The sequence below is a fragment of the Oryctolagus cuniculus genome, chromosome 12 (assembly GCF_051225735.1).
Source record: "Oryctolagus cuniculus isolate XC-2025 breed Fujian yellow rabbit chromosome 12, ASM5122573v1, whole genome shotgun sequence".
Taxonomy (NCBI): domain Eukaryota; kingdom Metazoa; phylum Chordata; class Mammalia; order Lagomorpha; family Leporidae; genus Oryctolagus; species Oryctolagus cuniculus.
Window position 1 is genome coordinate 3,337,060 of NC_142878.1, and position 19,382 is coordinate 3,356,441.

Consider the following 19,382-nt stretch of genomic DNA (forward strand, 5'->3'; position numbering starts at 1 on the left):
GAGGTGCTTGTTTTCAGAAACCGTTTGCAGTAGCTTCCTGCCTGAAGAGGAAGTGAGAGATCCAGGACACAGAGCACACGCTGGTGCTTGTTGCCCCAGAGCAGTGTGCACGCGCCTGTGCCCTGTTTGATGAGTCACGGAGGGCTTCGCTGGTGGCTTTCGTGGCGTGGAGACGCAGCAAGGCCAGGGGAGGGGAGGGCTGGGCTTCACCCTGACAGGTGTGTGTCATCAGAAGGCTGTGATGTGCTCTGCTTGGTGACTGAAGCTGGGCAAGTGTTTAGTCGGGGTTCACGTTGGTCAGACTCTGAGAGGAGGTGGCTCCTGTCCTCCCTTTGAGCAGCACCGAGTTCAGACCCTGAGTGTCCAGCTTGGATTTGCTTCTGTCATTTTGTTTCAGGGGCACATGGGAACTGCTCAGGGCAGATGAGAAAGTGAAGAACCGGCTAGTTTGTGCCCCTCAGATTATCAGACCCCAGGGGGTTTCAGAGAAGTGGGAAAGACCTGTGTAAACAAGACTGTAGTGGTGTGGAGGTGGGAAAGGCAGCTGTGGAGAGAGCCAGAGGAGAACCGGGAGTCCTTGGGAGAGAATCTGAACTTCCGGAGCCTCGCGGATGAAGCAGACTGACGTCCTGCCTTCGCGAGCGCTTTACCAGCTCTGTGTCTGTACTTGTTACTGCGGAATGCCACCGTCAGCCTCCACCCCTGCAGACGGGGCTGCTTAGACAGGGTGAGTTAGGCTGTGCTGTAGCTTCCAAGTTTGTTTTTCCTTTGCTAGGATGGAGAATGTCTGGCCTGTGGGCCATTATAAGGCCCTTAGAATCATTTGGTCCGGTCCTGCCCAGGCAGCCATATGCGGGACTCAAAATCAATATATAGCAGGCTGATTTTTTTTAAGTTGATAATTTTGTATGGCCCACAATGATAGTATAAATATCCAAATGGCCCTTGGCAGAAAAAAGGTTCCCTACCTGTTTTAAAGGCTTGGGACATTAATCTTTTTTTTTTTTTTTTTTTTTTTTTAAGACATAAATCTGTTCAGAACCCAGGCTCTGAAATTGTTAAGGATAAGAGGAACTGAATTACTGAAAACATCTGTCTTCACCTACCTCCAGCCCGACTCCTAAGCCTTCTCCCTGTTTCCTCAACTGTAAGACCAGGGTGACTGCAGCGCCAGCTCCTTGATCCCCACAGAGCCCTGACCAGGCTGCCTGGTGTGCGGGAAGCACTCCACAGATGGCAGTAGCTCTGCTGTCCAGCGCTGGGGCAGCCGGTGTCGTGTTCCTTGCCCTTAATTTTAAAAATAGTATGGGACATGTTTCATATTGCGTTTTCTCAGAAAGAAACTAAAGTTGCTTTTCCCCTCCCTGGCTGTGTGGAGCATGCAGGTTTTCTACCATTCTGTAGTTTTTGAAAGATTTAAAAAAATTAAATATTTATTATTTGAGGAAAATATTGTATGTCCATTCGGAAGATGGTAAAGACTTCAGAGAAGAGAAGTTGTGTCCGGCCCTCACTGCTGGACCCGTGTGCTGAGGGTGTGCGTCCTTTCACACTGCCCAGGCCCGCCTCTCCTCACACGGTCACCTAATGCAGATCGTGTCGCGTGTAGTTTTTTTTTGTCTCCTTGTATTCAGAATTATACTTTGAGAATTTTCTCATGACATTGAATTTTACTCAGAATTTCTAATATTTCTTCATGCCTCTACCATTATTTAACCATTTTATTGTTGGGTATAGTCTAGAGAGTATAAACATTTTAAGAAGATTTTGGACAAGTTTTTATAAATTTCTGTCCTAAAACAATTCATATTCATATTGTTTGTGCATAGTTATTCCTGTCTTACTTCGTCTTTGGAGTGCTGAGTTTCTTAGCATTTTGGTCAGTTTGATAGTAGCTGTAAGTACCGTAATTTGTGGTATCTGACGAAGAGTGACATTGCAGATTGTGTCTGTGGTGAGGGAGCACCTGGATCTTGGCTCATCCTCAGCTGTGCTGCCGTGGACTGGGCGCCTGCACCTCGGGCCACGTGCGCGGCGTGGCGCTGCTGGGTCTTCTCCCGAGGACTGTGGGCTTTGTGCCTGTGTCTCAGCAGATGGCTCTGTGTGTGTGTGTGAGGCACAGGGCTGTGTCTCAGCAGATGGCTCTGTGTGTGTGTGTGTGTGAGGCACAGGGCTGTGTCTCAGCAGGTGGCTCTGTGTGTGTGAGGCACAGGGCTGTGTCTCAGCAGATGGCTCTGTGTGTGTGAGGCACAGGGCTGTGTCTCAGCAGATGGCTCTGTGTGTGTGTGTGAGGCACAGGGCTGTGTGTCAGCACGTGGCTCTGTGTGTGTGTGAGGCACAGGGCTGTGTCTCAGCAGGTGGCTCTGTGTGTGTGTGAGGCACAGGGCTGTGTCTCAGCAGATGGCTCTGTGTGTGTGTGTGAGGCACAGGGCTGTGTCTCAGCAGGTGGCTCTGTGTGTGTGTGAGGCACAGGGCGGTGTCTCAGCAGATGGCTCTGTGTGTGTGTGTGAGGCACAGGGCTGTGTCTCAGCACATGGCTCTGTGTGTGTGTGAGGCACAGGGCGGTGTCTCAGCACATGGCTCTGTGTGTGTGTGAGGCACAGGGCTGTGTCTCAGCACATGGCTCTGTGTGTGTGTGTGAGGCACAGGGCTGTGTCTCAGCACATGGCTCTGTGTGTGTGAGGCACAGGGCTGTGTCTCAGCAGATGGCTCTGTGTGTGTGTGAGGCACAGGGCTGTGTCTCAGCAGATGGCTCTGTGTGTGTGAGGCACAGGGCGGTGTCTCAGCAGATGGCTCTGTGTGTGTGTGTGTGAGGCACAGGGCGGTGTCTCAGCAGATGGCTCTGTGTGTGTGTGTGTGAGGCACAGGGCGGTGTCTCAGCAGATGGCTCTGTGTGTGTGAGGCACAGGGCGGTGTCTCAGCAGATGGCTCTGTGTGTGTGTGTGTGAGGCACAGGGCGGTGTCTCAGCAGATGGCTCTGTGTGTGTGTGTGAGGCACAGGGCTGTGTCTCAGCAGGTGGCTCTGTGTGTGTGTGAGGCACAGGGCTGTGTCTCAGCAGGTGGCTCTGTGTGTGTGTGAGGCACAGGGCTGTGTCTCAGCACATGGCTCTGTGTGTGTGTGAGGCACAGGGCTGTGTCTCAGCAGATGGCTGTGTGTGTGTGTGTGAGGCACAGGGCTGTGTCTCAGCAGGTGGCTCTGTGTGTGTGTGTGAGGCACAGGGCTGTTGACTGTGACCTCTGGTTAGAACGTGGAGACCTTTCCGTCACATGTGTCCTGTGTGTCTCTGTTAAATATGTCCACTTAGTAAGATGGTACCCAGTTCCTGGAGTGGTGAGTGAGGCATTAGCTTTTGACATAATCAAATTCTCTGAAAATACAACTTTTTGGCATCCATTGTTTGATTATGTCTTTCCACCTGCCCACATATTTTTCTGAACTCTGAGTCAGGCAGGTGTACCATGCCTGCCCAGTCTGAGCTGCTGTGGACACTGGAGCTGTCAGCGCCTGGGTCTGTGCCAGGCCGTGGCCTGCTCTCTGCCACCCAGCAGCTCCACCGTGGGACTTGCTGAGTGCGGTGTGGCTGCGCTTCTCAGCAGCCTGACAGATGGATGGACGCTTACGTCATCAGATGTCCTTGCTGTGCCAACTGCCATCCGTGGCATCATCTGCCTATCCTCAGAAAATCAGCCACCTGCTGGAATGATCCCCAGGGTTTTTTTTGTTTTGTTTTTGTTTTTTTATTAGACAGGTAGAGTTACAGACAGTGAGAGAGAGAGACAGAGAGGAAGGTCTTCCTTCCGTTGGTTTACTCCCCAAATGGCTGCCATGGCTGGCGCTGTGCCGATCCAAAGCCAGGAGCCAGGCGCCTCCTCCTGGTCTCCCATGCGGGTGCAGGGCCCAAGCACCTGGGCCATCCTCCACTGCCTTCCCGGGCCACAGCAGAGAGCTGGACTTGGAAGAGGAGCAACCAGGACTAGAACCCGGCGCCCATATGGGATGCCAGCGCCGCAGGTGGAGGATTAACCAAGTGAGCCACGGCGCCGGCCCATCCCCAGGGTTATTACGTGGTGTTTTGAGGAGTTGACTTCTTAGATACTGGCTTCAGCCAGGAGTTAGCACTAATTCTGTCGCTCCCCTTGCCTTTTTGGATTCTGTTCATTGCACTGATTCTTCCTCTTCATCAAATGAAAGTTCCCTCTGCCATCAAATTCCTGACCTTCTGTCAGCCTCCATAAGGTCTGTGCATCCATCGTCTCTCACTCACCTTCACACCTGCAGGGGTTGTTGGACTGTGAGCCTGTTTCTGGGAGGCCTGTGCATAATGCAGTGTGTTGTTGTGCATCGTGTACAGGACTTCTGCTTCCTGCTGTCCACAAGGGCTGGTGGCTTGGGAATCAATTTGGCATCTGCGGACACTGTCGTCATCTTCGACTCCGACTGGAACCCCCAGAACGACTTGCAGGCGCAAGCCCGGGCCCATAGGATTGGTCAGAAGAAGCAGGTCAGCGGAATGTGGGTGTGGGGCTGTGGGGTCGGTGTCCTTTCAGGGTGTTTGTAAAATGCTCTGTAGACCCCCTCGGCCTGTTCTATTTCCCCCATGTGTCAGTTTCTGCTGATTAAGTAGTCGGGAGAAGGGAAGCTGCGTGTGGCCAGGCAGAACCTCTGAAGGGACTTCGGTCTCTGAAGAGTGCGCCACCAGTGTGATGCAGAGACTTAGACGTGAGCCTTTTCCTCTGTTTTAAGTGCAGTTGTTAAATATTCTGACTTCGTAGTGGTCTCTATTTACGTGACGTTGTTAGCATTGGGGTGTGCTGGAAAACCGCACACTGGTTTCTTTTCTGTGTGAATCACAAGTCTGCTCCAGTCGTGGATAACTTACACTTTTTGTATTTGGCCAAAGATTCAGTTTCTGTGAAAATTTTCTGTCAGGGAAACTCAGCAAAATTTTTAAAATTCAAACAAGCCTGTAGGGAAGGCATTTGGCGTGCGGTTAGGATACCACTTGGGATGCCCGCTTCCCACACTGAAGGGCCTGGATTTGAGTCCTGGCCCTGCTTCCTGTTCCGGCGTCCTGCTTCTGGGTACCTTGGACGGCACCGAATGGTGGCTCAGGTGCTTGGGTGCTGCCCACATGGGAGACCTGGGTTGAGTTCCTGGCTCCTGCTTCTTTCTGGCCCAGTCCTGTTGCAGGCATTGGACAGTGAACTAAGGGATAGATATCTCTGTGTCTTTCAAAGAAAATGGAAATAAATGAGAACTTAAAAATGGAATTAGGCGGGACAGCACCCTCAGGGCAGCTTAGTTTGGATGTTTCGGGCGCAGGAGGGAGTGTGTGTGTGCCCGAGCGGCCCGGGATGGGGGCCCCCAGTCGGCTGTGCCTGAGGGGTGCGCCTTGCCGTCCCTTCCCCTTTCGGTTTGACGCAGGTAGCATTCTCCGTTTCATTTGCCATCAGGCCTAAGCAAAACGCTCCTTCCCCTGCAGGTGAATATTTACCGGTTAGTCACGAAGGGGACTGTGGAGGAAGAGATCATAGAACGCGCCAAAAAGAAGATGGTATTGGACCACCTGGTGATTCAGCGCATGGACACCACTGGGCGCACCGTCCTGGAGAACAACTCGGGGAGGTCCAAGTAAGGGCCAGGAGAGGGGGAGGGGGCGCGTGGGGTGGGTTCCTGGCCGTGTTTGACAGCAGCCACAGGAGGATGGCGTTGTCCCTCCCTTTGCCGTCCTGGTTCCTCCTTTGGTTGCCTGTCAGCCGGCTGCCGCTGGGCTCTCCCGGGCCTTGGATTTGACTTCCTGTGGGACCTGTGCGCAGTGGCCGCACAGGGATGTGTGTTAGGTTACAGCCAGGTGTCATCTTTGACTTCTCTGCAAGGGGTATCCACCAGGCTGTTGTTTTTCTGTCAGTAACAGTTCTCTGTGGAGGTTTTTTTTTCCCCCCCGTTGACCGTGAGAGTAGAGAAGGAAAGCAGCGAAGGTTCCGTTGGCTTTAGGAGGATCCAGCCATTCCTGCATGGGGTTCCCGTGCTGAGGAGCTGGGAGTGGGTTCCCGGTGGGTTCAGGTGCGCTTTCCCCAGCAGAATGCATTCCCATAACTCATTCAGCAAGAGCCTCAGCGAGAAAAGCTCTCTCCCGTGGACCGGAGGTGAGAAGGCCGAACGTTCTCGGTCGCGTTCTGAGTCCGGGGCTGAGACCTGCGTTGGTGGTGCTGTGCTCCTTGTTCCTGCTGAGCCGTCCCTGGGCCAGCACAGGACAGGGATGGGCTTTCTAGCCCTCTGCCCACAGGCTGACACTGATGAACAGTGGAGCGCTGCGAGACCTGTTTTCTTTGGGAGGAACTCCGCTTTCTCCAGTCACTTGACCTTTGATGGAGGACAGGTGTTCTGAAGTGGAACTCCTCAGGAGTCACTGGACGTTACAGCTGCGTTTGCTTCTACAGCTCAAATCCTTTCAACAAAGAAGAGCTGACAGCCATTTTGAAATTTGGAGCAGAGGATCTCTTCAAAGAGCTGGAAGGGGAGGAGTCGGAGCCGCAGGTACCGCCAGCGGGGAGAGTTTTCACTAGAAGGCGCCACCTGGGGAGTCCAGGTTCTGCGTCTGAGACTTCCATAAACGAGTTACCTGAAGGGTGGAGTTTGTGCTGTCTTCTTATGCACCTGAAAGCTCTTACCTAATGGGAAAGAATGAATAGGCATTTGTGGATCCTGTTGTGCCCTGCCCGCCAGTGTTACTTCTTAGGAGGGCTGAGTTGTCGCCCGCTGGCTTCCACAGCAGCCTGTAGCATGCGGTGCGGAGGGTGTGGCGCGCGATGGAGAGGAGGCTCAGTTCAGTGCATCGAACGTTTCTAGTAAATGCTGACTGTTGATCGTTTTCTTAAACCACATTTGTGTTGCTTTTATTCTTTCAGGAAATGGATATAGATGAAATTTTACGCTTGGCTGAAACCAGAGAGAATGAAGTGTCGACGAGTGCTACTGATGAGCTTCTGTCCCAGTTTAAGGTGGGAGGGCCTCCGCATCCATTCATTTCTTAATCCTTGCCGGTGTCTGTGCGCTGTCTCTGCTAGGCGCTGCCTTGTCCTTTACCTGAACTCAGCCATTTCTGGGATACAAGTATGTCGTGAGTGTGGTTCTGGGTGGGCCAGCCAGCCTTGTGTTGGTGGAAGGGGGCTGGGACTGGGGGTCCAGCAGGCTGTGTGGAGAACAGGAGAACCCTGAGGTGTTGCGCGGGATACCCACCTCCCGTATTGCAGTGCCAGGCTTCAGCCTGGCCCGGCCCAGCCCTGGGGTTGCAGGCACTTGGGCAGTAGACGAGTGGATAGAAGGTCTCTGTACTTTTGTGTTTTGTGTCTCTGCCTTTCATGTACACACACACACACACTACATATATAAAGGGGATGGCATTGTGGTATGATGGGTTTGGCTGCTGCCTGCAGTGCCAGCATCCCATATGGGCGCTAGTTCAAGTCCTGGCTGCTCTGCTTCCTATGCAGCTCCCTGCTAATGAGCCTGGGAAGGCAGTGGAATATGGCCCGAGACCTGGCCCAGTCCCGGCCATTGCATCCATTTTGGGAGTGAGCCAGTGGATGGAATATCATCTCTCTTATCTTTCCCTCTCTCTATCTCTAACTTGCCTTTCAAACAAATAAAATAAATCTTTAAAAAAATTTTAAAAATATATCTACAAAGTTGAATGTCTAATTGTATGAATCAGCAACATAAGCATATTTGTATCACTTTTCAGCATTTCTGCACGGTTGTTTTTTGTTTTTGTTTTTGTTTTTGACAGGCAGAGTGGACAGTGAGAGAGAGACACAGAGAGAAAGGTCTTCCTTTGCCGTTGATTCACCCTCCAATGGCCGTTGCGGCCGGCGCGCTGTAGCTGGTGCACCGTGCTGATCTGATGGCAGGAGCCAGGTGCTTTTCCTGGTCTCCCATGGGGTGCAGGGCCAAAGCACTTGGGCCATCCTCCACTGCACTCCCTGGCCATAGCAGAGAGCTGGCCTGGAAGAGGGGCAACCGGGACAGAATCCGGCGCCCCAACCGGGACTAGAACCCGGGGTGCTGGGGCCGCAAGGCGAAGGATTAGCCTAGTGAGCTGCGGCGCTGGCCGGTAAATAGAATTTAATGTGAAAGTAATAGAATATTTTTTCAAGTTTGTTTAAAGTTTTTTCCATTTTATGCTTTCATTTTTATTCCTGAGACTAAAGTGTGCCTTTGAGCATATGAAATCCTTAGGTAACTTAACTTGTTAACTTAACTTGTTAACGTGTTGGATGGATGATACACACTGTTTCAAATGAATGCTGCTCAGTAACTATTATAGAAATGTAAGATTGTCCTGGATTGTTATTAGGTATTGAACATTTTGTCTAAATTAAAATTTCCTAGGTAAAATATAGATTAAATAAATCTTAAAGCCTTTAGTTTGTTTCTGTTTCCTTCCTTTTTGGTAAAATTTCTGGTGAACTTGAGGGTTTGGCAGATTGGGTTTGGGTGGAGTAAAGGAAGCTGAGTGGGAAAGTGATTCTCTGGTTCTGTAACATCACAGGAGTCCTGTTCACAGTGTCTCGCGTCAGAAAAAGCCCTGGCGAGTTGGTGTTTCAGCAGACAGAGTTTGGAAAGAGGGAGATAGCAGTCTGACGGTGGGTTCGTTTGTTTTAAGGTTGCCAACTTTGCAACGATGGAAGATGAAGAAGAGCTGGAGGAGCGTCCTCACAAGGACTGGGATGAGATCATTCCCGAGGAGCAGAGGAAGAAAGTGGAAGAGGAGGAGCGGCAGAAGGAGCTGGAAGAAATCTACATGCTGCCTCGCATTCGGAGTTCCACCAAGAAGGTGACCCAGCCGATGAGAGACAGGGACACGCCTAGCTGAGAGAAAGGGGGCCCAGCCGATGAGAGACAGGGACACGCCTAGCTGAGAGAAAGGGGGCCCAGCCAATGAGAGACAGGGACACGCCTAGCTGAGAGAAAGGGGACCCAGCAGATGAGAGACAGGGACACGCCTAGCTGAGAGACAGGGGACCCAGCCGATGAGAGACAGCGACACGCCTAGGCTAAGAGAAAGGGGGCCCAGCCAATGAGAGACAGGGACACACCTAGGCTAAGAGAAAGGGGGCCCAGCCGATGAGAGACAGGGACACGCCTAGGCTAAGAGAAAGGGGGCCCAGCCGATGAGAGACAGGGACACGCCTAGCTGAGAGAAAGGGGGCCCAGCCGATGAGAGACAGGGACACACCTAGGCTAAGAGAAAGGGGGCCCAGCCGATGAGAGACAGGGACACGCCTAGGCTAAGAGAAAGGGGGCCCAGCCGATGAGAGACAGGGACACGCCTAGCTGAGAGAAAGGGGGCCCAGCCAATGAGAGACAGGGACACGCCTAGGCTAAGAGAAAGGGGGCCCAGCCGATGAGAGACAGGGACACGCCTAGGCTAAGAGAAAGGGGGCCCAGCTGATGAGAGACAGGGACACGCCTAGCTGAGAGACAGGGGACCCAGCCGATGAGAGACAGAGACACGCCTAGCTGAGAGAAAGGGGACCCAGCCGATGAGAGACAGAGACACGCCTAGCTGAGAGAAAGGGGGCCCAGCCGATGAGAGACAGGGACACGCCTAGGCTAAGAGAAAGGGGGCCCAGCCGATGAGAGACAGGGACACGCCTAGCTGAGAGAAAGGGGGCCCAGCCGATGAGAGACAGGGACACGCCTAGCTGAGGGAAAGGGGGCCCAGCCGATGAGAGACAGGGACACGCCTAGCTGAGAGAAAGGGGGCCCAGCCGATGAGAGACAGGGACACGCCTAGCTGAGGGAAAGGGGGCCCAGCCGATGAGAGACAGGGACACGCCTAGCTGAGGGAAAGGGGCCTGGTGGGGTTTTGCCCCCCGGGCAGAGTGATGCCGTGGGAAATGGAGGAACATGCCTGCAAGGCCCTGGACTTGGTCTTTGCAAGATGGCTGTGTGTGATGAGGCCTTGACAGAAGTTGGCATTTTGCCTTTGCGATTAGAATCAGGAACCCTAGCAATTTGGTTCTAATTGCCACTGCCTTTAACTTTCATAGTGGAACCTCTTTTTGTTTGTAAATGCTCACAGCTCTTGGTACAAATACTGAGGAAACGTACACAGGTTCCACAGCTTATTGGGCACCATCACAGCCACTGTGTGACTTGGTTTTTGCAACAGCGTTTTTGTAGGTAGAACAAGTTTTCTTACCTGCTTTGTAGGAGACAGGAGACTCACATATGCAGGTAACAAAGTCAGTGTAGGCGATACCAGCTGCCATGGGCGAGCTCTCGACTGCGTGCCCAGCCCGTTCTCTGTGTTCACCCTCACTGAGTCACTTCATCTTGACAACCCTGTGTCGTTGGTACTTTTATCCCCATTTTACACGTGAGAAAATAGACATAAAAGCCAAAGGAAGTCCGCATGAACCTGTTTTACAGTGGATGTTATCAAAACACCTGGCAGATTTTCCTTCATTCCGTGGCGCCGGCCTCCTGTGTGAGGAAGGAAGATAGTTGTGTCGGAGGTGGTGAGGGCTCGGAGCACTGGATTGTGAGGCTGGCTGGTCTCCGTCCTTCGCCCCCCTGGACCTGGCGCTTGCCGCAGTGTGACCCTGCCTCCCTGCGTTGCAGGCTCAGACGAACGACAGTGACTCCGATACGGAGTCTAAGAGGCAGGCCCAGAGGTCCTCCGCTTCAGAGAGCGAGACAGACGACTCTGATGACGACAAGAAGCCCAAGCGCAGAGGGCGCCCCCGGAGTGTGCGCAAGGACCTCGTGGAAGGGTTCACGGACGCCGAGATCCGAAGGTTGGTGGGGCTGATCTGAGCTTGGGGCCTGACGTCTCTGAGGGGTGGATGGAGGCGAGTGTTCGAGTGGGCGGGGGAGCTGGATTGCGCCCAGACCTTCGGGCGTCTCCTGCACGGTGCTCCGGGTGGAGCTCTCATCTCCTGTTTCCCACCCCACCCCCGTTCAGAACATTCTTCTCATAGTCCAGGCAAGGGGAGAGTCGAAACAGGAAGCAGTGTAAACATGAAATGCAGAGGTGCTGAGTGTGAGGCTGCCCTTACCGCCTCTCCCTCCCTCTGCCCAGCCCATTCTCCTTGGAGCTGGTTCTGGGGACTGCAGTTCGATGGTCCCCTGTCCGCTGTGGCAGTGTACGTGACGTCGTTGCCACTGTTTCTCCCGCTTGTAGTACATTTTGGGGCTTGCTGTGTATCGGGGTTTATCCCACAGCTGTTGGTGTTTGGCTTGCACCCCTTGCCCTCTATCAGGAGTTCTAAAATTGCTGTTTTCAAATCATTTTTTCCTAGTTTCCATGTTCCTGTACACAACACCTGCGCAGCCTCTGTACACACACAGACCAGCGGATAGCATTTGTGTCCACACACACACCAGAGCACAGCCTCTGTGTCCACACACAGATGACAGACCAGAGCGTAGCCTCTGTGTCCACACGCAGACCAGAGCGCAGCCTCTGTGTCCACACACAGACAGAGCGCAGCCTCTGTGTCCACACGCAGACCAGAGCGCAGCCTCTGTGTCCACACGCAGACCAGAGCGCAGCCTCTGTGTCCACACGCAGACCCGAGTTTGTATCCCCCCTTCACACTTGCCATCTGAACACTGTGCTATTCTACCTTCTCTTGCTCCCTACCCCCAGTGTTATTCTGGAAAATTTTTTTCTGCTGTTGGGCAGAAGTTTCCATAGAAAGCTGTTAGTGTCAGGTCAGTCTGATTCTGTCCGTTGTGGGCCGTGGAATGTTGACCGTTGTCGTAGTGTCTATCCCTTCGGTGCCGTCAGTGTTTGCTCTCTGTTTTGGGGCCGTTGCTGACGGCATGTTTAGAACTGGCAGGTCTTCTTTAGCTCATGATAAGATGTCTTTGTCAACTTTTTTAGCCTGATATTAGTGTAGCCACTTCAGCCCTCTTTGTGGTGGTTCAAATCAAAAAGGTAGTGTCTTTTTTCACCTTTTTATTTCAACTAATTTGTGTAGTTAAATGTAACTTGTGTCTCTTGTGGGCAGCATATAGTTGGATCATTTTTTACAAAATAAATGCTTTCTGCTAATCTCTGTCTTTTCGATTCTTTAATCCTTTGCATTTAGTTTTATTGATAAGGAAGGATATACATCTGTTTTGCTTTTTGTTTTCTCGGTCATGTGTCCTTTGTTCCTGCAGTTTTCATTAATTGCCCCCTTTTGTGTTAAATAAATATGGTTTCGTGTGACATTGTAATTATCTCACAGTTTCTTATTTTTAAGTTATTTTCTTGGTGGTTACAATCCCTGAAGGTTACAAGAAACTTTTTAAATTTAGGGCAGTGTACTTTGGATTAATACCAACCTAATTTCAATGGTTCCTAGAAAGTTTATATAAACTCCATTTGTAGTTCCTGCTTTGTGCTGTTACCACACAGCTCACATCTTCATAATTGATATTTACTGCTGTAAGTAGTTGTCTTTTAAAGTCACAGAGGAGAAGGGTTACCTGCAAGAGCGCAGTTATGCTGTCTTTATTCTTGAGGGCTCTTGTTTCTTCATGTGGCTTTGAGTCCCTGATTCATGTCAGTTACTGGGGAAAGAGCTGGAGACAGGTCTCCTAGTAACCAACTCTCTCTTGTTTATTTGGCAATGTGTTAGTTTCTCTTGCATTTTTGAAGGGTAGTTTTAGTTCTTTGTCTTTAAGATTTAAATTTTGTTTTAATTTTTATTATTTATTTTGACAGGCAGAGTTAGACAGTGAGAGACAGAGAGAAAGGTCTTCCTTCTGTTGGTTCACCCTCCAATGGCCGCCGCAGCTGGTGCTGTGCCGATCTGAAGCCAGGAGCCAGGTGCTTCTGACTGGTCTCCCACATGGGTGCAGGCGCCCAAGCACTTGGCCATCCTCTACTGCCCTCTCGGGCCACAGCAGAGAGCTGGACTGGAAGAGGAGCAGCCGGGACTAGAACCCGGTGCCCATATGGGGTGCCGGCACCGCAGGCAGAGGATTAGCCAAGTGAGCCATGACACTGGCCCCAAGATTTAATTTTTTTTATTTAAAGACGGGGCATCAAAAGAGAGGGAGAGACAAAGATCTGAGAGATACTCTATCCACTGGTTCACTCTCAATAACTGTAACAGCCAGGGCCTGGCTGAAACCAGCAGCCATCGTCTGTGCCTTCCCAGGAGCATTGGTGGGAAGCCGGACCAGAAGCAGAGCAGCCGCTTCCGTGTGGGCTGCCAGCGTCACCGCGGCAGCCTACTCACTGTGCCGTTCTCGTGTAGGGTTGTGGTTTTTTTTGTTTTGTTTTGTTTTTTTTTTTTTTTTTTTTTTTTGTTTTGTTTTTTTTTGACAGGCAGAGTGGACAGTGAGAGAGAGAGACAGAGAGAAAGGTCTTCCTTTTGCCGTTGGTTCACCCTCCAATGGCTGCTGCGGCTAGCGCACCGCACTGATCCGAAGGCAGGAGCCAGGTGCTTCTCCTGGTCTCCCATGGGGTGCAGGGCCCAAGTACCTGGGCCATCCTCCACTGCACTCCCTGGCCACAGCAGAGAGCTGGCCTGGAAGAGGGGCAACCGGTACTAGAACCCGGTGTGCCGGTGCTGCAAGGTGGAGGATTAGCCTAGTGAGCCGCAGCGCCAGCCTCGTGTACGTTTATAACTGCTGATTAAAGTCTGTCTCATAGATCAGGTTAGAGACTTCCCTGGCAGTTTCTGTTAACTGCTTTTTTCCCGTCTGTGCATCATTTTCTGTTTGCGTGTGTGTGCTCCATGATTTTTTGTTGTTGAAAACTGGACATTTTAAGTAATACGATGTGGCAATTCTGGAAATTAGATTCTCCCACCAGCCAGAGTTTGCCATGTTTGCTGGCTTACAGGTCTGTTCTGTGAAATCTGTGCTTTGTCATGCTGTCTGCAGGCTCTGCCCTGTTAGCTTCGTGGGCTGCTGGTGGCTAGCCTGGCTGTAAGTCTGCAGGGCTTGGTGTGAGTGCTGGGTGTGTCCCTGTGCGTGGTGTGAGTGCTGGGTGTGTCCCGTGCTTGGTGTGAGTGCTGGGGTGTGTCCCTGTGCTTGGTGTGAGTGCTGGGTGTGTCCTGTGCTTGGTGTGAGTGCTGGGTGTGTCCCCGTGCTTGGTGTGAGTGCTGGGTGTGTCCCCGTGCTTGGTGTGAGTGCTGGGTGTGTCCCGTGCTTGGTGTGAGTGCTGGGTGTGTCCCGTGCTTGGTGTGAGTGCTGGGTGTGTCCCCGTGCTTGGTGTGAGTGCTGGGTGTGTTCCTGTGCTTTGGTGGCAGCCTACAACACCGCCTTAACCTTCCGTTCCTGTTGGGTCAAATCCTCAAGGAGGGTCAGCCAGAACTGCGCAGTTAGGACCTCTCAGATCTTGCTGGTGTGGACACTGACCTGCTCACACGTGGTCTTCTGTATTCTCGGCCGCGTCCGAACTCTCCGCAGTGCACTGTGGATGTCTTTCCCCAGGTTCTCCTTTTCAGTGTTGGGTCAACTGCTCGTTATCCCAGTTGGTCATGATGCCTGAAGCCGCTGTGATGTTGCATCCCAGTGTTTCTGACCGGTCGGTGGACTGTGGGCAGGGTTGCTCACACGGGTGGGTTCTGAGTCAGTTCACATAAAGGCAGGCCCAAGATGAGATAGTGCGGCTCTCTGGGGAAGGGCCTGTGGGGAGCTGCAGGCCCACGCTGAGCCCTGCAGAGGCTGCCAGGCTGCTGGTCGCCAGTGCAGCAGCAGTTGCTGTCGTGGGGCTGGGAAAGGCGCTTAGGGCAGCAGAGGGCACTCATCAGCCACACTGGCCATTTTCTTGAACAAGTCAGTGCCTCTTGGATGGCCTCAAGCCTTTGTTTGATTCCCGACTCCAACAAGTCCACTGCTCTTGCTGTGTCGAGGAGCAGAGTTGCGAATCCCCTTATCCCACCATTCCAGAAGTGCTTCTCCCGCCAGTGTTACTTCTGAGTGGATCTCCGCATCGTGTTACTGCGTGCATCAGACATTTCAGTGTGTATCAAGAGGAGAAGAGTAGCATCAAGGCTTAACCCCCAGGGCCAATCTCTTTGTTTTTAAGATTTATTTTATTTATTTGAATGGCACAGTTAGAGAGAGAAAGAGATCTTCCGTCCACTTGTTCACTCCCTAAATGGCTGCAATGGCCAGGACTGGGCCAGAGCCAGGAGCTTCATCTGGGCCTCCCACGTGGGTGCAGGGGCCTCAGGACTTGGACCATCTTCAGCTGCTTATCTCAACTGCATTATCAGGGAGCTGGATCAGAAGTAGAGTAGCCAGGACGTGAACCTGCTCCCATGGGGACTGCCGGTGTTGCAGCGCCAGCCCCACTGAGCACGTTCCCAACCATCGTGTGCTCGCTCTTCCCTCAGTGTTCAGGCACTGTGTCCTCAGATCTCTTTGTGTCATGAACCAGCTTGTTGTCATGATTTGACATTTTACAGTGATGTCCTTTGTGTTGTGACGTGATTTTTACTGAAAATGCCAGTGGTGAGTTTGTGAGGGTGGGGGAGAGGAAAGCACCAGATGGCATGACCTGTGGGCATGAGGGCAAATGGCACGGCTTAGGGGAGAGACTTGGGGGTGGAGAGATTGGGTTTTTGGTTGGAGACACAGTTGGACAGGAGGAAGCACCAGTTTTAAAAATAATTTTGCTTAATAAAATGTTTTTAAAGATGTATTTGAGAGGCAGAGTTACAGACTGAGGGGGAGACGGAGAGAGAGGTCTTGCATCCCCTGGTAAATTTCCTACGTGGCTGCAACAGCTGGAGCTCGGCCAACCTAAAGCCAGAAGCCAGGTCTCTCACACAGGTGCAGGGTCCCAGGCACTTGAACCATCTTCCACTGCTTTCCCAGGCCATTAGCAGAAAGCTGGATTGGAAGAGGAGCAGCTGGGACACAAACCAGTGCCCGTATGGGATGCCGGCACTGCAGGTGGAGGGCTAACCTACCACACTGGCCCCAAGAAATAAGACCTACTTGCTTTACTCTGCCTCATTCCAAAGGCGAGCACGAGATGGTCCAGAAAATCTTGGAGCTGGATCACTGACCAGAAAATAATGAAAAATACTGCAGCGGGCACTGCAGGTGATGCAAGTGGGCTGGGGGGGTCAGTGAACCTCAATCCAGGTTTCATCATAATCGAGTTGTGATGGAGTCATTCACTGCATTTAAAAAGTTGTTTGTGAGGCAGAGAGACAGGGTGTATCCATCGATTTACTTCTTAGATGCCCTTAAGCTGGGAGCTGAGAACCCAGTCCAGGTCTGCCACACGAGTGGCTCGAACACAGTTCCTTGAGGCGTCCCTGCTGCCTCTCTGTGTGGCCATCAGCAGGAAGCTGGAAGGGGCCCGAGCCAGAGCCCGGCACTTGTCTGCGGGACACAGGTGTCCTGACCTCTAGGCCGGATGCCTGCCCCCATTGTTACATCCCGGGCTCCATAAGCCTGTGCCTTCTAAGGCGGTGGAGTGGAGGTGCAGCCCTCTGTTATGTCTCGGAGCAGTTTCATCCTGAGTCGCTTGGAGCAAAGTTGTTCTTTAATTTGAGTAGATCTTTAGCATTATTTTAAACCACCTTGTTTCAAAAACATGTAACATCTACTGATTTGTAAGGATTGGGCCCAGTCTGTTTATGACAGTTTGTATGGTGCGCGTTTCATCACAGAATATTTTTGCCTTAAGATAGCTAAAGCCTCTTTTTTTTTTTTTTTTTTTTTTTTTGACAGGCAGAGTTAGTCAGAGAAAGGTCTTCCTTTTCCATTGGTTCACCCCACAAATGGCTGCTTGGCCAGTGCACTGCACCGCTCCGAAGCCAGGAGCCAGGTGCTTCCTCTTGGTCTCCCATGCGGGTGCGGGGCCCAAGCACTTGGGCCATCCTCCACTGTAAAGCCTCTTTTCTAATGTGACTTTTTGGTCATATTCTTAGGTTCATCAAGGCTTACAAGAAGTTTGGTCTCCCTCTTGAAAGGTAAGCTCAGTGATAGTCCCATGTCTTCCTCCTTTGCTTCTTCATATAGCAGGTTCTCTTGGTGGTGTTTTCCTCTGAATACTAATACTGGGAGCATTTTTCTTTCTAGAAACATTTTTTTCCAAACACATACATGCTGTGTGCTTGTTTGTGCCTGGCCTTCTGCAGAGGGGTAACAGATAGAGACAGGCTGTGCCTGCAAGAGGTTACCTTCACAAGGAAGACGCAGCATGTCCATTCCACGCTGGCGTGAAGGGAACACTCCCACAAGAGTAGTCCATTCCACGCTGGCGTGAAGGGAGCACTCCCACAAGAGTAGTCCATTCCACGCTGGCGTGAAGGGAGCACTCCCACAAGAATAGTCCATTCCACGCTGGCGTGAAGGGAGCACTCCCACAAGAATAGTCCATTCCACGCTGGCGTGAAGGGAGCACTCCCACAAGAATATGTGTGGTTGCTGTGCGCATGCTGGTCCGTAGACTCAGAAATATCCAGGCTAAGAGGCCCCTCGTGATTCTGTTGTCTATTAATGAACAGGGTACCTTGGACATTAAACGTAAAGAGCTAGTCTCACCTTGCCAGTAGTCACTTCCTAAAGGGAGTTCATGAGCCTTCGATCAAGGAAGTCAGAGTTGGGTTTTAACAGAGGCCCTGTTTCAGAAAGGGTCATATTCTGCTTTACAACATCAGCAGTACATCCTGTAATCGGTAGAACAGATTTGAAGGAAATGTCCGCTTCCCTTCTCTTACTCCTGGTGAATTTCTGGAGTGGAAGGAAATGACAGCGCCTTTCTTTGAGCGGGTCACCATGAAAACCAGCAGAACTGGGGAGTGGATGTGGCCTCTTCGACAGCTTGCTGTTGAGTGGTCGTGTTCAGCTTTCCTTGTGACTTGGAGGTCACGTGGCCGTGCTGCAGAGGCCACTCAGGAACACCAGTGAGGGAAGGAGGCTGGAGAAAGGCAGCCTTCAGCACTGTACCTCTGTTAGCAGACAGCCCATTGTTGGTTTTTTTTTTTTTTAAGATTATTTATTTATGAGAAAGGCAGAGTTACAGAGTTACAGAGATCTTCCATCCGCTGGTTCACTCCCCAAATGGCTGCAATGGCTGAAGCTGGGCCAATCCGAAGCCAGGTGCCAGGAGCTTCTTCTGGGTCTCCCATGCAGTACAGGGGCCCAAGGACTTGGGCCACCTGCTGCTGCTTTCCAAGGCCATAGCATAGAGCTGGATCGGAAGTGGAGCAGCTGGGTCTCGAACCGGTGCCCATATGGGATGCCAGCACTGCAGGTGGCGGCTTTACCCACTAAGCTACAGTGCCAGCCCCAAGCCCATTTTTTTAATACACTCAGTTGAACCCTCTCCTTTGTGTTTTTTGGAATTACTTTGTTTTGTGGGATATTCCCAAGACACAGTTCTTTGTGATGGAAAATGATTGTATTAGCTTCTAGTCACTGCCCCAAGGTGGTTGTTAGAACCGTGGAGTGAACACAGGAAACTAGAGAGGGGTCTTGTATGTGAGACTGCGGTCCCTTCTGTGACCTTAGCAGATGGGCACAGGCACCTCCACGGTCCCCGTGTTTGTGCGTCCTCAGGCTGGAGTGCATAGCGCGGGACGCTGAGCTGGTGGACAAGTCGGTGGCAGATCTGAAACGCCTGGGCGAGCTGATTCACAACAGCTGTGTGTCCGCGATGCAGGAGTACGAAGAACAGCTGAAAGAAAGCACCGGCGAGGGTGAGTCGGCCGTCCCCGGGGCCTGGCGCGCACGGACGGCGTCTGTCGCTGAAGGGCTCGTCTAAGGAGCACGCTTTATCTCACACATGGCCGATGCTTTGAGTGTGTCTGAGCTGCCTGACGGTGAGCGCAGGGTTCTCAGAACCCAGATGCAGCTGGTGTCGGGAAGGTGACAGCAGAATGAAGCAGTCTCTTCTGTGTTGCTCTGCAAAGTCTAAACTGGGTGGAGTGCTGTGAAGACCTGAGGGGCAAAGCCAGGTGGACACCTCTGGTTTTAGTCTCACAGAGCACAGCATCGTCGGTGGCCGTGGGTGTACATATGATGTTGTGCTGTGACTAAGGTAAAGGATTTAGAGAACGAAGTGAGATAAGATGTTAGGCAGAGATTTTCATGCCTCTGGAATTTGTAGTAATCAGGTTGGATATGAAGGATGTATCTTCAAGTAGTTTTTTCTGTCTGGAGAAGTACTGAGAGGCAGAGAGAGAAAGAGACAAAACTGCTATGCTGGTTCTTCCCTCTGATGCCCGCAGGACTGGGGCTGAGCCAGGCTGAAGCTGGGGGGGCGGGGGGCGGGGCTCGTCCAGGTTTCATGGGGGGCTTTGTCCAGGTGTTGTGGGGGGCTTGCCCAGGTTTCGTGGGGGGCTCGTCCAGGTTTCGTGGGGGGCTCGCCCAGGTGTTGTGGGGGGCTCGTCCAGGTGTTGTG

At 52.0% G+C, this 19,382-nt stretch overlaps 1 protein-coding gene across 13 annotated transcripts in view; it reads left to right on the top strand.

The window, feature by feature from the left end:
• Window positions 1-19,382, top strand: part of CHD2 (chromodomain helicase DNA binding protein 2) — a 114,159-nt gene that overhangs the window by 61,840 nt on the left and 32,937 nt on the right. For all 13 annotated transcript variants that reach the window (XR_016218655.1, XR_016218656.1, XR_011380526.2 and 10 more), the window contains 8 exons: window positions 4,353-4,502; window positions 5,484-5,632; window positions 6,442-6,538; window positions 6,910-7,002; window positions 8,667-8,837; window positions 10,631-10,806; window positions 16,906-16,947; window positions 18,539-18,678. Coding sequence is in view for 10 of the 13 variants with exons in the window: in XM_051835173.3 (XP_051691133.1) it covers window positions 4,353-4,502; window positions 5,484-5,632; window positions 6,442-6,538; window positions 6,910-7,002; window positions 8,667-8,837; window positions 10,631-10,806; window positions 16,906-16,947; window positions 18,539-18,678 (1,018 nt within the window). In the remaining 3 variants the exon portion in view is untranslated. The remainder of the gene's footprint in view (window positions 1-4,352; window positions 4,503-5,483; window positions 5,633-6,441; window positions 6,539-6,909; window positions 7,003-8,666; window positions 8,838-10,630; window positions 10,807-16,905; window positions 16,948-18,538; window positions 18,679-19,382) is intronic.